The sequence below is a fragment of the Peromyscus maniculatus genome, chromosome 23, assembly GCF_049852395.1.
Source record: "Peromyscus maniculatus bairdii isolate BWxNUB_F1_BW_parent chromosome 23, HU_Pman_BW_mat_3.1, whole genome shotgun sequence".
Classification (NCBI taxonomy): Eukaryota; Metazoa; Chordata; class Mammalia; order Rodentia; family Cricetidae; genus Peromyscus; species Peromyscus maniculatus.
Genome location: NC_134874.1, coordinates 3416177 through 3430495, shown reverse-complemented (window position 1 = coordinate 3430495; position 14319 = coordinate 3416177). Strand labels below are relative to the sequence as shown.

Here is a 14319-nt window from a genome sequence, read left to right as displayed (position 1 = left end):
CTTGGGTTCTCACGCTTGCCAGACAAGCCCTTTACAGCCACCTCACCAGCAGCTGAGGAATCTTTTAGGAAGATCCCCCATGCATGTTCATCCTGAGTGACTTTCCTTCCCTCAGTCTGACACATATCCCTTTCCTGAGTCCAGGGCCACGCGGCCGCCATGGCTGCTCAGCACATATGGTCCCTGGTGTACAATGGTTCAACTCATGGTTTTCAACTTCACAATGGTGTGAATGGATTCTATAGAAATCCGACTTTAAACTTGACATTCAGATCTGTATGTATGCATGCTAGCGTATGCAGTATGATTGCTGCCTGCAGTGTGGGGCGGTGGCTGTAGCTCCCTTGTCGCCCATTTAAAGATGGTTTTTCTCTCTTTCAGCAGTTTCTAAGATTCTCTTTTAGGGGCTGAGGGCATAGCCCAGCCAGTAAATTCTGTAGGCAAGGGACCCAGATTCCATTCCAAGGACTCATCATCATCACCACCAAAACCATCATCATCATCATCATCACCACCACCATCACCACCACCACCATCATCATCATCACCATCATCATCATCACCATTGTCACCATCATTACCATCACCACCATCTGTAGCTAGTGTTTTTCTCTCTGGGTCCCGCAGTCACGTAGCCCACTTATAAAATAAATACACCAACTCTTATATTATTTAAACTGCTCAGCCATTAGCTCAGGCCTACCATTGTCTAGCTGTTATACTCAGTCCATTTCTGTTAATCTGTATGTCGCCACATGTTCCATGGCTTTACCTGCTGCCTTTACATGCTGCTACCTGGATGGCAGGCTGGCATCTCCTCCCCTCTGCCTTCCTGTTCTCTCACTTCTCCTCTCTGCTAGTCCCACCTATACTTCCTGCCTAGCTACTGCCAATCAGTGTTTATCAATCAATCATCCACAGCAACCATCATCATCACCATCATCATCACCATCACCACCACCATCATCACCATCACCACCATCATCATCACCATCATCATCATCATCACCACCATCATCATCACCATCATCACCATCATCATCATCATCATCATCACCACAGCCATCATCACCATCATCATCATCATCATCATCATCACCATCATTGTCACCATCATTATCAAAGCTAGATGGACCAGGCACAGTGGCACACATTTAATTCCAGCACTCAGGAGGCAGAGGCAGGAGAATCTGTGAGTTCAAGACTAGCCTGGTCTACAGAGTGATTCCAGGTCAGCCAGGGCTACACAGACCCCATCTTAGAACAAACAGTAACAAAATCAACAAACAAGTAAAAACCAGGATGGAGGATGTAGCTCAGTGGCAGAGCACTCGCCTACCATGCACAAGGCCCTGGGTTCGATTCCCAGTTAAACACACACTCATACTTACTGCATACACACAGACACACACAGATACACACAGACACACACTCATGCCACACACACACACAGACAAACACACTCATACACACACAGACATAGACATACACATTCACACTACAGACATACACACACATACAGACAGACACATGTACACACACATAGGCACACACAGACACAGAAACACAAACACACACAGACGGGCACAATCACACAAAGACATACACATATAGACACACACACAGGCACATAACACATACACACACAGAGAGAGACACAGAGACACACCCACACGTGCCTGTGTGTGTAAGGGTCTCACTTTGTCACTGTGAGCCCCTGTTTCTGGTGGAAGCCTCTCTTTATTTTGTTGGACCTTGTGACTGTAAAAGTTGTGTCCTCAGTCAGTTCTGGAAGATTCCACCTACTCCTCAAGCTGTGGTTGCTGCTTCTCCATATCTGCTCTCCACCTCTGGCTGGATCTTTGTCAGGGACACCTCACAAGCTCCTCACTTTCATCTTAGAGGCTCGCCTTCCTCAGGGTCTCCTATTGGAGCTGGAAATGGAGCTCATGACCTGCCTGGCATGTGCAGGGTTTGGGGTTTGATCTTCAGTGCAACCAAAAATGTCTAATTTTGATCTGTGTGCCTGATGTGAGTCGAATGCATTTTTAATGTCACTTACTTTTTTCCCAAACGTGCTGTGAGGTCACCGCTGGACTCTGAGAACTCTGGCTCCTGTCTCTAGTCTCTGTGTTTTCATTTTATTTCATTTCTTAGACAGAGGCTCATGATGCAGCCCAGGCTGGGCTTGAGTTCACTCTGTAACTCGGCTTCTAACTTACAGCCATCCTCCTGCCTCAGCCTCCTGAGCACCAAGGTGACAGCTTTGTGTCACTTTTAAATGTATGAAAAATATTTAATATTCTGTCTCTGCTGCAGCTGTGTGTGAACTCGCGTGCAAATGTACATGTGCTCACAAGAGCACATATGTCTGCCTGCAATCCCAGCACTCTAGGCACTGAGGCAGGAGGACTATGAGTTCAAGGCCAGCCTGGGCTACATCACGAGACCCCAGTCTCACAAGAGTACTTCTTCGTCATGCGAAGTGAAAATAGCTTTCCCAGAAAACAAAGAAAGAAATCAAACTCTGGAGTGAGCTGTGGGAGGTGGGGGCTGGGGGCAGTTCTTGGGGTCAGCGTCCCCTTCTTCCTCCTCCCGCCCACAGCCGGAGCTACTGGACCTGTACACGGTGAACCTGCACCGCATTGAGAAAGACGTGCAGAGGTGTGACCGCAGCTACTGGTACTTCACAGCCACCAACCTGGAGAAGCTGAGGAACATCATGTGCAGGTGGGGGGGGGGGAAGGGGAGAGAGAGGAAAGGGGGAGGAGGAGGGAGGTCAGCCCAGGAATGGAGATGAGATTGGGAGATAGGCGAGGCAAGATATAGGGAAAGGGAAGGAGGGCTGATGGAGGGAATGGGGATGAGAAGAAGGAGGGATGGGAGGATGAGAGGGATGTGTGAGAGATGGGGTGATGGGTGTGATGGAGGATGGGGGATGAGAAGACAGAAGAGAAGGGGGATAAGGGTGGATGATGTGGGGAAAGTGGGGGCTGTAGAAATCCAGCTGAAGCTTTGCCTCCTGTGGCTGATACTGATCTGGAGTTTTATTTTAGTCATAGTACCAGTAATAATATAGGACAAATCCAAAGTCAGGATCAGAGAGGGAACAGAAGCACTCATGCTTCTTGGTGCCCAGCTCCTTCTACACTAACAGGGTCCAGGATCCCCTGCCTGAGGAATGGCACCACCTACAGTGGGCTGGGTCTTCCTGTATCGATTAATGTATAACCAAGACAGTTGCCTGCCCTCCACTAGACAGGTCCACAGCCACCATGATGTAGACGACCCTCTACTAAGACTCCTTTCCCAACGTGACAGAACTATCGCACTGACTTTGGATGTGTCCTTTGACACTCTGTGCCTTGGTCTCCTCACCTGAGACTCACTTCACGTGGTCATTTTAAGATGTAAAGATTCAAGGTGCATACAAGGCTGAGGAGGTTTGTCCAGGCCCAACCGGTCAAAGCTATTATTCGCAGGGACTGATCCAAATTCCTGGCACCAGAGGGAACCGGTAGGGCAAATCCCTAGAGACTTTAATGAGTCAGTTATTTGTGCAAAGTGAATACCTCCACGTAGCCAGAGAAGAGGCGCTGGAAGGGGATGTGTGAGGCTGGAGGAGGAGTTGAAGATACTGAACTCATGCACCCATGCGGCACCCCGGGGTGGCGGGGCACTTGCAGAGCCCTGTGCTCTGCGAGGCCCTCGTGGACAGGGTTACCCTGTGGGCTGCACCTAGGGTGTGTGGTAACACTGAGGGTGGGCATCAGGCTGAGGGATGGAGGACCAGATGGGAGAAAGGACAGGGAGGGTTTGGAAAAGCAGGCTGTGAGGGGGCAGGCTGTGTGGGGATGCATGCTGCGTGAGGATGCATGCTGTGTGGGGATGCAGGCTATGTGGGGATGCATGCTGTGTGGGGATGCATGCTGCGTGGGGGTGCAGGCTGCGTGGGGATGCAGTCTGGGAGGGGGCAGGCTGCGTGGGGATGCAGGCTGCGTGGGGATGCAGGCTGTGGTGACCTCCTTGTGCCCTGTTTCTCCTGCAGCTACATCTGGCAGCACATTGAGATTGGCTATGTCCAGGGCATGTGTGACCTTCTGGCCCCGCTGCTGGTCATCCTGGATGATGGTGAGTGTATCCCTCCTGCCCTACAGGAGAGGAAGGTTCAGCCTCCCCTGTGTCTCCGTGGACTGGGTCAGGACAGGTGCACAGCCTGGTGAACGCATCCCAAACCCAGTAGTAGCACGAGACATCCTTGTGTCCCACAGTGCACCACACTGAGGCCCAGCTGGCTGTTCTCAGGCAATGCTTGACCGTGAATAAGCACAAAGAAAAGCCTGGCCCAGATGGCTAGGGTCCCTGGTATGAGCTCTACCAAACAGTGTAAGATCACAAGCTCTGAGGAGGAGGAGGAGGAGGGGGGGGGAGGAGGAGGAGGAGGAGGAGGAGGAAGATAATCAACAAACTCAGTTCAACAAGATACAAAGATTTATACAGCATGCCCAAGCAGGGTTTATCCCAGAACCGCAAGGGCAGTTCAGTGTCTAAGCATCCATCCGTATAAGCTAGCACCTGACCATAAAAGCCGGGCAGGGTGTGGTAGCCATGCCTGTGGTCCCAGCCCTCGGGAGGTAGAGGCAAGAGGATGAGAGACTCAAACTCATCCTTGACCGAGGTGAATTTAAGACAAGCATGGGCTACATGAGGCCTTGTCTCAAAATTTAAAAGGAAAAAAAAAAAAAGGGAAGAACTGGAACGTAATTAAAATTATCCACGATGGGTCCTGGTCCTGGATGATTTAGGATGAAAATCCAAAGAATAAGAAAACAGAACACGTGGGTCCGTTGGGGCTGTAGAATGTAAGCAGAAATACTGTTTCTACACAGCTGAGCTGAACAATCCCAAGGTGAAGTTAAGATGAGTCCATGTGTCACGCCTCCTGAAGAAGTGTCTCCAATGCCTCTGAAGGGCGTGGCTTATATATCTTACAATATCGAACACCACAAAACATTGTTGGTCAAAGGGGAGGAAACATAAAGGGTGGAGGACATCTCCCATCACAGCTGGAAGGCTTCGTGTTGGCGTTGGTGAGGAGCATTGTCCTCTGTACCGTGTACGGACTCAGGAAAGCCCTGTCAAAATGCCCGACTGCAGTGGCAGGATGGCTCAGTGGGTAAAGGCATTGACCTGAGTTTGATCCCTGGGGACTCACAGGGTGAAAGGAGAGAACACACACACTCACATACACACACACACACACACACACACACACACACACACACACAGAGACAGAGAGAGAGAGAGAGAGAGAGAGAGAGAGAGAGAGAGCGCTTTGGTGCCTCCACCAAGACCTGCAAGCCCGGAGTCCAGAAAGGAGCGTTCGCAGTCGACACTGCTGACTGAGTAGATTTCAGAGTCAGTTCAACTCCACGAGCTCAGTCCTTTCAAGGTACCAGCTGCTGCCGTGACAGGAAACACACGTGCAAAAGACGGAAGACCCCTGCCTCACGCGCCACACACGAGAAACTCACTTGAACTTGATCCCAGAAAGAACCAAAGTGGTAAAAAACTCCTAGAAGAAAACTTTCAGCTTGTGACTTTGCTGGGACAGTCGATGCCAAGAAATGAGACCAGCATCACTGATGTGAAATCTTCTGGAGACCGTTTACTTGTGGTCAGTAAGCAAAAACTGGTCCATGGGGGACCAAGGCTGGCAGCCAAACTTGTTAAGCTTACAAGTCTCCCAGGTCGTCCTGGTGTTGAAGGTGTAAAGGAGTCAGAGCAGTGGAGGCGTGGCACTGTGAGAGACGGAAGTCAGCAATACGTCAGGGTGACCGTAATCCTGACAGGTGGACCAGGCGATGTGCTGGCACCAGGGGTGATGGGCTGCCGGACTATAAAGACGTCCACAGTTTCTGTAATCTGTCCTGACCCTTTTTAAACCTGCGTGGGACCCATTGTCCATTGCCCTCAAGGAGCTTCCCAGTAACACCATTCTCCCCAGAGTTAGTAAGAGAAACTAGAAAAAACGAACCAAGTGTTTCAAGTGCAGCCTAGTATGACTGAAGTTTCTACACTGCAGGACTTCTCAGAGCCTTTGATGTCTGAGGTTCTGTTTATTTTTATTTTGCTGTATGAGTGGTTTGCCTGCATATGTGTCTGTGAGCCACGTGCCTACAGAGGAGGCCAGAAGAGGATGACTGAGCCCTCGGGACTGGAGTTACAGATGATTGTGAGCTGCCATGTGGGTGCTGGGAATCAAACCCGGGTCCTCTGGAGGAGCAGCCAGTGCTCTTAACCACCGAGCCATCTCTCTGGCCCCTACTGTCTTAATAAATGTAAATAGATATTCTAAGCAGCATCTGCCAGAGGCGTTTGTTCTTCTTTACCTAGCACCAACCAAAGCCTTTGCTGTGTCCATGGTTGTTGTTGTTGTTTTTAAGTATTTATTTTTATTGTATATACATGGGTGTTTTGCCTGCATGTATGTCTGTGTGACGGTGTTGGGTTCCCTGGAACTAGAGTGACAGACAGTTGTGAGCCACCGTGTGAGTGCTGGGAATTGAACCTGGGACCTCAGAATTGAACCTGGGTCCTCTGGGAGAGCAGTCAGTGCCCTTAACCACTGAGCCATCTCCTCAGCCGCTCCCCCCCCGTCCCCAACAGTTGCTTTTGAGCACAGTGACTTCCAGACTTGAGAATTCCATCAACTGGGTAGAATTTCTGAAGGAAAGGATTATGGAGACCAGCAAGGCAGTGTGGGCTTCGTGTCACAACCAGTGGGGACCCTATCAGAGGAGTGTCTGTGTCTGAATAGAGGCTGTGCCTCCCCAGCGCCTCGGAGGCGAGATCTGTGACGCCCTGAGGGCGGTTGAGCATCCGAGAGAGTGGCCTCCACTGCGTCCTCTCTGCTCACCTCTGCTCCACACGGTGGTCTCTTCAGGAGCTCCAGTGCCTGAGGCCGTGGCCCCACTAACCCTCTGTCTTACACTGTCCCCAGAGGCCCTGGCCTTCAGCTGCTTCACGGAGCTCATGAAGAGGATGAACCAAAACTTCCCCCATGGAGGCGCCATGGACACGCACTTTGCCAACATGAGGTCCCTGATCCAGGTAGGACCCGGAGGCTTCCTGCTCTGGCTTTAGGGGAGACAGCGCGTGCAGCCGAATAATTTAAGATTGAGCCGTGTGCAGGCTGAGGGTGCGGTGCAGCGGATAGAGTGCTTGCACGCTCAAACTCCTAGCTAATAGTGTGATTCCTCACGACTTCTTCAGGCATCCTTCCTTTGATTTTTATCCTCCTCCTTCTGTGTTTATCTCCCCCACCACCGTCCTTCCCGAATTGGAGGCCTCCATCTTCCCTACCCCCCTTCAGATCACGTGGACCCCTCTGTTCCCCTCTCTGTCGCTCCCTGACCCGCCCCCCCCCCCCAGCAGTGATCCCCTTTTTACCTTTCCTGTTCTGCAATGACTCGACACCGTGGACTCGCATCTGGAGATTCGGAGCTAAGAGAGTCCGATGAGAGAGAGCACACCTTGTTTGTCTTTTTGAGTCTGGGTTACCTCACTCAATACAATCTTTTTCTAGTTCCATCCACTTAACCTTTGAAACTCATGGTTCCCTTTTCCTTTAGAGCCGAATCCTATTCCCCTGTGTGGATTAGCACTTTCTCACCCTCCGTTTGTCCGTTGAAGGACGTTAGGTTGCTTCCATCTCCTGGCCATTGTGAATAGAGGAACAGTGAGCTCTGGAGGAGGATGCTGAGGGCTTCATGCGTGTGCCAAGGAGTGCTAGAGCTGGGTCATACAGTTAGATGTGGTTTTAGCTGGTTGAGAGCTCTCCACACTGATTCCCGCAGTGGCTGCACCCGTTTGCATCTCAAACCACCAACAGTGAGTGTGCCCCTCGCTACCCCGGCCAGCATTGGTTGTGGGTTATTCTGTCAATCTTGGCCACTTGGACTGGGGTCAGGTGAAATCTCAAAGTTGTTTTGATTTGCATGGCTTTAGCTGCCAATCAGAATCTACAAGAGGCAAGCCCAGCGGCCAGCTACGGGCTGAGCTCTGCAGGTAAATCCACGCAGGCTGGTACTCTTAAGTGCCGTAGGGAGAGCTCAAGCCCAAGGTGGCTCTTGCTGCTTTGGTGGGATTCAAAAAAAGGCACCAAATATTTTGGATACAAAAGGTTGGAGAAACAAGGTGACTTAGTGATTGCTGGACTATAGTTTGATCAGTTGAGCCCACAAGGTACAAGGAGATAGTTTGACACATTGTCCTCTGACCTACACACACACACACACACACACACACACACACACACACACACACACACACACACGAGAGAGAGAGAGAGAGAGAGAGAGAGAGAGAGAGAGAGAGACAGACAGACAGACAGACAGACAGACAGACAGACAGACTACTAGAGATGTGGCCCAGCACAAGGGAAAGGACCAGAGTTCAGATCCCAGCACCGTGTAAAAGCCGAGCATGGTGGTGTGCTTTGTCGGCCGTCACTGGGAAAGCAGAGGCAGCAATTCTGCGTTCCCAGCAGCCCTGCGTGAGGGTGCTGATTACTCCCAATCCTTGCCGACACTTGTTGCTGTCTGTCACTTTGATCTTAGCCGTCCCAGTGTGTGTGAGCCTGTCGACTTGTTCTAACTGGCTTTCCCCGATCGATCGTGAGCCAGCCCCATGCTGGCCGCTGTCAGTCCTCTTTGGAGAGAAGTCTATATGCACCGTTTTGTTCACTGTTGACCCGACCTGAGAGCTGACGGGTGTGCAGAGTGGGCGTGCAGCACATTGGATTCTGCAGTGTCCTCTGGCCCAGCCCTTTCCCAGGGGGGGCTGACGGTCTGCTCTCCCTCCATCAGATCCTGGACTCGGAGCTCTTCGAGCTGATGCATCAGAATGGGGACTACACCCACTTCTATTTCTGCTACCGTTGGTTCCTGCTGGATTTCAAACGAGGTACGGACCGCCACCCACGGGCTCGTCCCCGGAGTCCTTACAGTAGGATTTCTGGGGTGGCTATGATGGGAAGTGGAGGCTGAAGAGGACACGGGAATGAAGGGCACCGGGGTAAAGGCGGCAGAAGAGAGAACATCGTGGGGATGTATTGTGTACCCCAATAAAGTTTACCTGGGGATCAGAGGACAGAGCCAGCCACTAGCTTGCCTCTACGAAATCCTCAGCCTCAAGAAAGCGAGTCCCTGTTTCCTTGTGTCTTATATATATATTGGAGTACACAATATATCACCACAGAACATTTGCACAGTCCATTTTGGCACATGCCTTACCACAAAATGGCTATGCAGTAGGAGCCATAAAATCCCTGTTTCAGGGCCTTGGGAGATATCCCAGGCAATAAAGTACCTGAACAAGCATAAGGTCCTGAGTTCAGATCCCAGCATGCAAATAAAAAGCCAGGCATGCCGGCTGTTGGGACGGTAAAGGCACTTGCCACCGAGCCGGATGACCTGAGTTTGATCCTTGGAACCTATTTGGTTAAAAGAGAGAACCTACTCCTGCAAGTTGCCCTCTGACCCCCACACATGCGCTGTGCTGTGTGTCCCCCTAACTTAATAATTTAAAAAATTTGGAAAGCCAAGTGCAGCCATGCATGTGGCATGTCTGTGATTCAGTGCTGGGGAGGCAGATGCAAGGTGGCCACAAGAGCTTGCTGGCCAGCCAGCCCAGCCAGCCCAGCCAAACCGGTGAGCTCTGGGCTCCGTGAGGTGGAGGTCAATAGAGAAGGACATTGACATCAACATCTCACCTCCACAGACATGCACATGCAGTTGCACATGAACACACACACACACACACACACACACACACACACACACACTCATAGATGAGGAAATTTAAGAAGTCAAATATGGAGCTAGGAATAGGGGAGCCAGGGCCCAAGCTTGGTTCCGCCCCTCCCTGGGGCCGAGTCCCTCCCACCTGTCTTCCTGTTCAGCAGAGACCAAGAACAATTCAGTTGAGGGGACTTCAAGCATATTTCATGATGGACCTAGGAGGGATGTCCCCTCTGAATGCATGCCATCATGCAAACCTGGGATGGGGCTGGGAACACTTGATCTGTGTGGCGGTGTTAGCCACCTGCCCCGCGCTGTGCAGTACCACTGACCACGGCATCTCTGCTCCTTTGCTGTGACCAGCAGGTAGGTCCCATGCAAAGGTGAGGTGTGGAGAGGCTGGAAAGGGACAGCACCAGCCCGCAGCCCCTGGCTGGTTAGTGAAGGGTTGGGACCCAATGCCAGCCTACTGGACTTGGTAGTCTTGCTCTTAAGGCAGGGGCTCTCGACATGTGGGTTGTGACCCCTATGGGGTTGATCGACCCTTTTACAGGGGTTGCCTAAAACATCTGAAAACATATTTCCAATGGTTTTAGGAACTGGAGAAGCAATCTCAATCTTGGCACTGATGCTGATTTTTTTTTTTTTTTGTGCATACTGTTGCAAAATGTAGCCATGTAGGTTTACTGTTGTTACATTAACACTGCTACCCATGCTACACTGTGCTTCAAGATAAAATTTCATCTATTTGTAGTTAGAAACAAGTATTTCACAAAATATAATTACATACTGTTTTGTGATTAATCACTATGCTTTAATTATGTTCAATTTGCATGTTCAATACACATCCTGTATATCAGGTATTTACATCACAACTTTTTTTTTTTTAAGATTTATTTATTTATTATGTGTACAGCATGTATGACTGCAGGCCAGAAGAGGGCACCAGATCTCGTTACAGATGGTTGTGAGCCACCATGTGGTTGCTGGGAATTGAACTCAGGACCTCTGGAGGAGCAGTCAGTGCTCTTAACCTCTGAGCCATCTCTCCAGTCCTACATCACAACTTATAACAATAGCAAAATTACAGTTATGAAGTAGCAACAAAAATAATGGACAGGTGTCACCACACCACGAGGAACTGTATTAGAAGGTTGCAGCATTAGGAAGGTTGAGAACCACTGTCTTCACGGCTCTTCCATCGCCCTGAGGCAGCAGCCAGCCTGCCTGTGTACTCGGCCACTGAGAGCCACACATGAACACGGCTGAAGGAGAGGAAAGACAGCAGTGTGGGCAGGTCAGAGACAGGTCCCTGGCAGTCAAACCCACACCTCCTCAGATTCCTCACACAGGCACCTTAGACCAAGTCCATAAATGGGGAAACTCGGGCTTTGAGGGTCGGGTGGCAGGGTCTGAGTGTCTTGCCACCCAGCCTGAAGTCTACCTGCTGCATGAGCGCAGGGCTGGTCTGGGACTGTCACCTAGGGAAGTGGGACACTTGCAGGGAGGACAGGTCCTGCACCCTGTCCTGGACCAGATCCTAAGCTCATGTGTGTCGTGTCCCACAGAGCTGGTCTATGATGACGTTTTCTCCGTGTGGGAGACTATCTGGGCAGCTAAGCACGTGTCCTCTGCCCACTATGTGCTGTTCATCGCACTGGCCCTGGTGGAAGTCTACCGAGACATCATCCTGGAGAACAACATGGACTTCACAGACATCATCAAGTTCTTCAACGGTACCAAGGGGCGGGACTGGGCACGGGACTGGGAGGTGGGGCTCCCCAGGTACGGGGCTCCAGATGCCAGCAGCTTGACAGGCCCCAGTCATTCCCCTGCCTCCACCCTGCTGCCTCCACAGCTCACCAGGGCATGCACATAACACTTGAGTGCTGGGGCCTGAACCTATGTTCTCCGCTTGCACAGCAAGTGCCCTTACTCACTGAGCCTCTCCCCAGTCCTCTGTGCCCCCTTAGTGCCATATCAAGGGACCTGCTGGGATCTCAACATGCTCCAGTCCAGGTGCTTTTCTCCATGCTGAGGTTCGGGGGCAGCACCTGGCTCTGCCACTGGTTAGCTGTGCCCAGTGACAAGGTACTACCCTACCTCTGAATATCTACTTCATCTATGAAATATCAAGGTCTGCCCCATAGGAGATCGTGGGTAGGGAAAGTGGGCAGAGGGATGCTCTTGGAGTGGCAAGGAATAGGTGTTTAGAGTTTGGTCCCAGCGGGCCACCGGGTGTGGCCTTGTCTAAATGACGTCATGTTCTGGGCCTCAGTTCTTCAGGGGAAAAATGCTGCAAACACGTCTTCCCTCAAGGGAAGTCCCGAGAATTAATGATGAGATATGGAAAAGCCCTTCACGGGTACCTATCCCCGGGAGGGGCCCAATAAGCAAGGCAGTTGCTGGCGTTATTGCCACTTAAAGGGTAATTAAATGCTAAAAAACGAGGGCTGATTTGCAGCTCCATCACAGAGCACAGGCAAACACTAGGCTCTGGGCTTCACCCCTGGCATCTCACCCCAAAACTTAAAGACCAAAGGAGGTTCCAGAAGGAGAAGAAAACCACCCGCGACCTACCTCAGCCACATTGCTAGATCTCTTTCAAGTCAGCTTTTTCTCTTGGAGTAAGTTTGGATTTTAGTCATCTACTAAAATTTTAAATTTAGGACTTTTTTTTAATCTATTAGGAAAGTTATAGATATGGAACCAAGTGGTGTCATTTCTTAGTGTCCTTCATTTCTGTTGCTGATTTACGTGTTTCTGGAATGTTCGACACCAAAACTAAGAAATTAACATTGGCAGACTTTGTGAGTTTCACCAGCACCAGAAACCAACCAGGAAGCCACAGAGATTGAGTGCAGTTGTTAAACAAACAAACAAAAGCAGTCCCTGGGCTGGGGATGTGACTCAGTTGATTGTTTGCAGTGTGTGAGAAGCCCAGCACCACCACACCCAAACAAACCGGGTGTGGCAGTGCAGCCGGGAAACAAACACAAGAAGGTCTGAAGTATTGTATTTTCATTATCTGTGTAGCTTTGTTGCCTTTCCTGGAACTCTCTCTGTAGACCAGGCTGGCCTCGAACTCACAGAGATCCACCTGGCTCTGCCTCCCGAGTGCTGGGATTAAAGGTGTGCACCACCAATGCCTGGCAAGCCATTTTTATTTCTCCTCCAGAGAACTCTCTGTGCAGGTCTCAGCCCCCTTTTTTAATTAATCAGATGAATTAGTGGCGAAGACTCCCTCCTACTCTGCGGGCTGCTTCTTCACTCAGTGGTTGTTTTCTTGGCTGTACAGAAGCTTTTCAGTTTCAGGAGGTCCCACCTGTCAATTGTTGACCTTAATTCTTAAGCAAATGGAGTCCTGTTCAGGAAGTCCTTTCTTTCTTTCTTTTTTTTTTTTGGAGCTGAGGATTGAACCCAGGGCCTTGTGCTTGCTAGGCAAGGGCTCTGCCACTGAGCTAAATCCCCAACCCCAGGAAGTCCTTTCATATACCTATATTCTGTAGAGGACTGACTATGCTTTCTTCTAGCAGTTTTGGTATTTCAAGCTTTACACTGAAGTTTGTCTTAGTTAGGGTTTCTTTTGCTGTGATGAAACACCAAGACCAAAGCAACTTGGGGAGGAAAGGGCAGGGACCTGGAGGCAGGAGCTGATGCAGAGGACATGGAGGGGAGCTGCTTCTCATGGTTTGCTCCTCATGGCTTGCTCAGCCTGGTTTCTTATGGAACCCAGGACCAGCAGCCCAGGGATGGCACCACCCACAGTGGGCTGGGCCCTCCCCCATTGTGGTGATTTAAAAGAAAACGGTCCCCAAAGGGAGTGGCACTATTAGACGTGGCTTTGTTGGAGTAGGTGTGGCCTTGTTGGGGGAAGTGTGTCAGGGTGGGGGTGGGCTTTGAGGTCTCCTTTGCTCAAGCTGCTCCCAGTGTCACAGTCCACTTCCTGTTGCCTTCTGATGAAGAGGCAGCCAGCACCATGTCTGCCTGCACACTGCCACACTCCCCACCATGATGATAATGGACTGAACCTCTGAACTGTAAGCTACCACCCCAATTACATGTTTTCCTTCATGGCCACGGTGTCTCTTCACAGCAATAGAAACCCTAAGACACCCATCCATCACTAATTAAGAAAATGCCTTATAGGCTTGCCTACATACTGATCTTATGGAGGCACTTTCTCAGTCGAGGATGCCTGTAGCTTGGGTCAAGTTGACATAAAAGTATCCAGCACAAGGTCTTTGATCCATTTGAAGTTAGTTTTGTGCAGGGTGATTGATATGGTTCTAATTTCGTTCTTCTGCATGTGGACACCCAGTTCTCCCAGGGACATGGATTGAAGACACTCTTTTCCCCGATGTATGCTTTTGGGTCTTTGTCAGTTATTTTACATGGCTGGAGATATTTGCTGTCATGCCTGGGTCTTCTGTTTTGTTCCATTTTTTTCAAGACAGGACCAAGCTGTTTTTATTACTGTGGCTCTGTAATATATTCTGAAACCTGAATGTTAATC

General features: G+C 50.4%; 1 protein-coding gene across 2 annotated transcripts in view; it reads left to right on the top strand.

The window, feature by feature from the left end:
- The window catches only part of Sgsm1 (small G protein signaling modulator 1), a 73833-nt gene that overhangs the window by 54005 nt on the left and 5509 nt on the right, over positions 1–14319 (top strand). For both annotated transcript variants that reach the window (XM_076561187.1, XM_042267636.2), the window contains 5 exons: positions 2606–2730; positions 4049–4131; positions 7004–7113; positions 8871–8967; positions 11372–11539. In XM_076561187.1, the coding sequence (XP_076417302.1) occupies positions 2606–2730; positions 4049–4131; positions 7004–7113; positions 8871–8967; positions 11372–11539 (583 nt within the window). The remainder of the gene's footprint in view (positions 1–2605; positions 2731–4048; positions 4132–7003; positions 7114–8870; positions 8968–11371; positions 11540–14319) is intronic.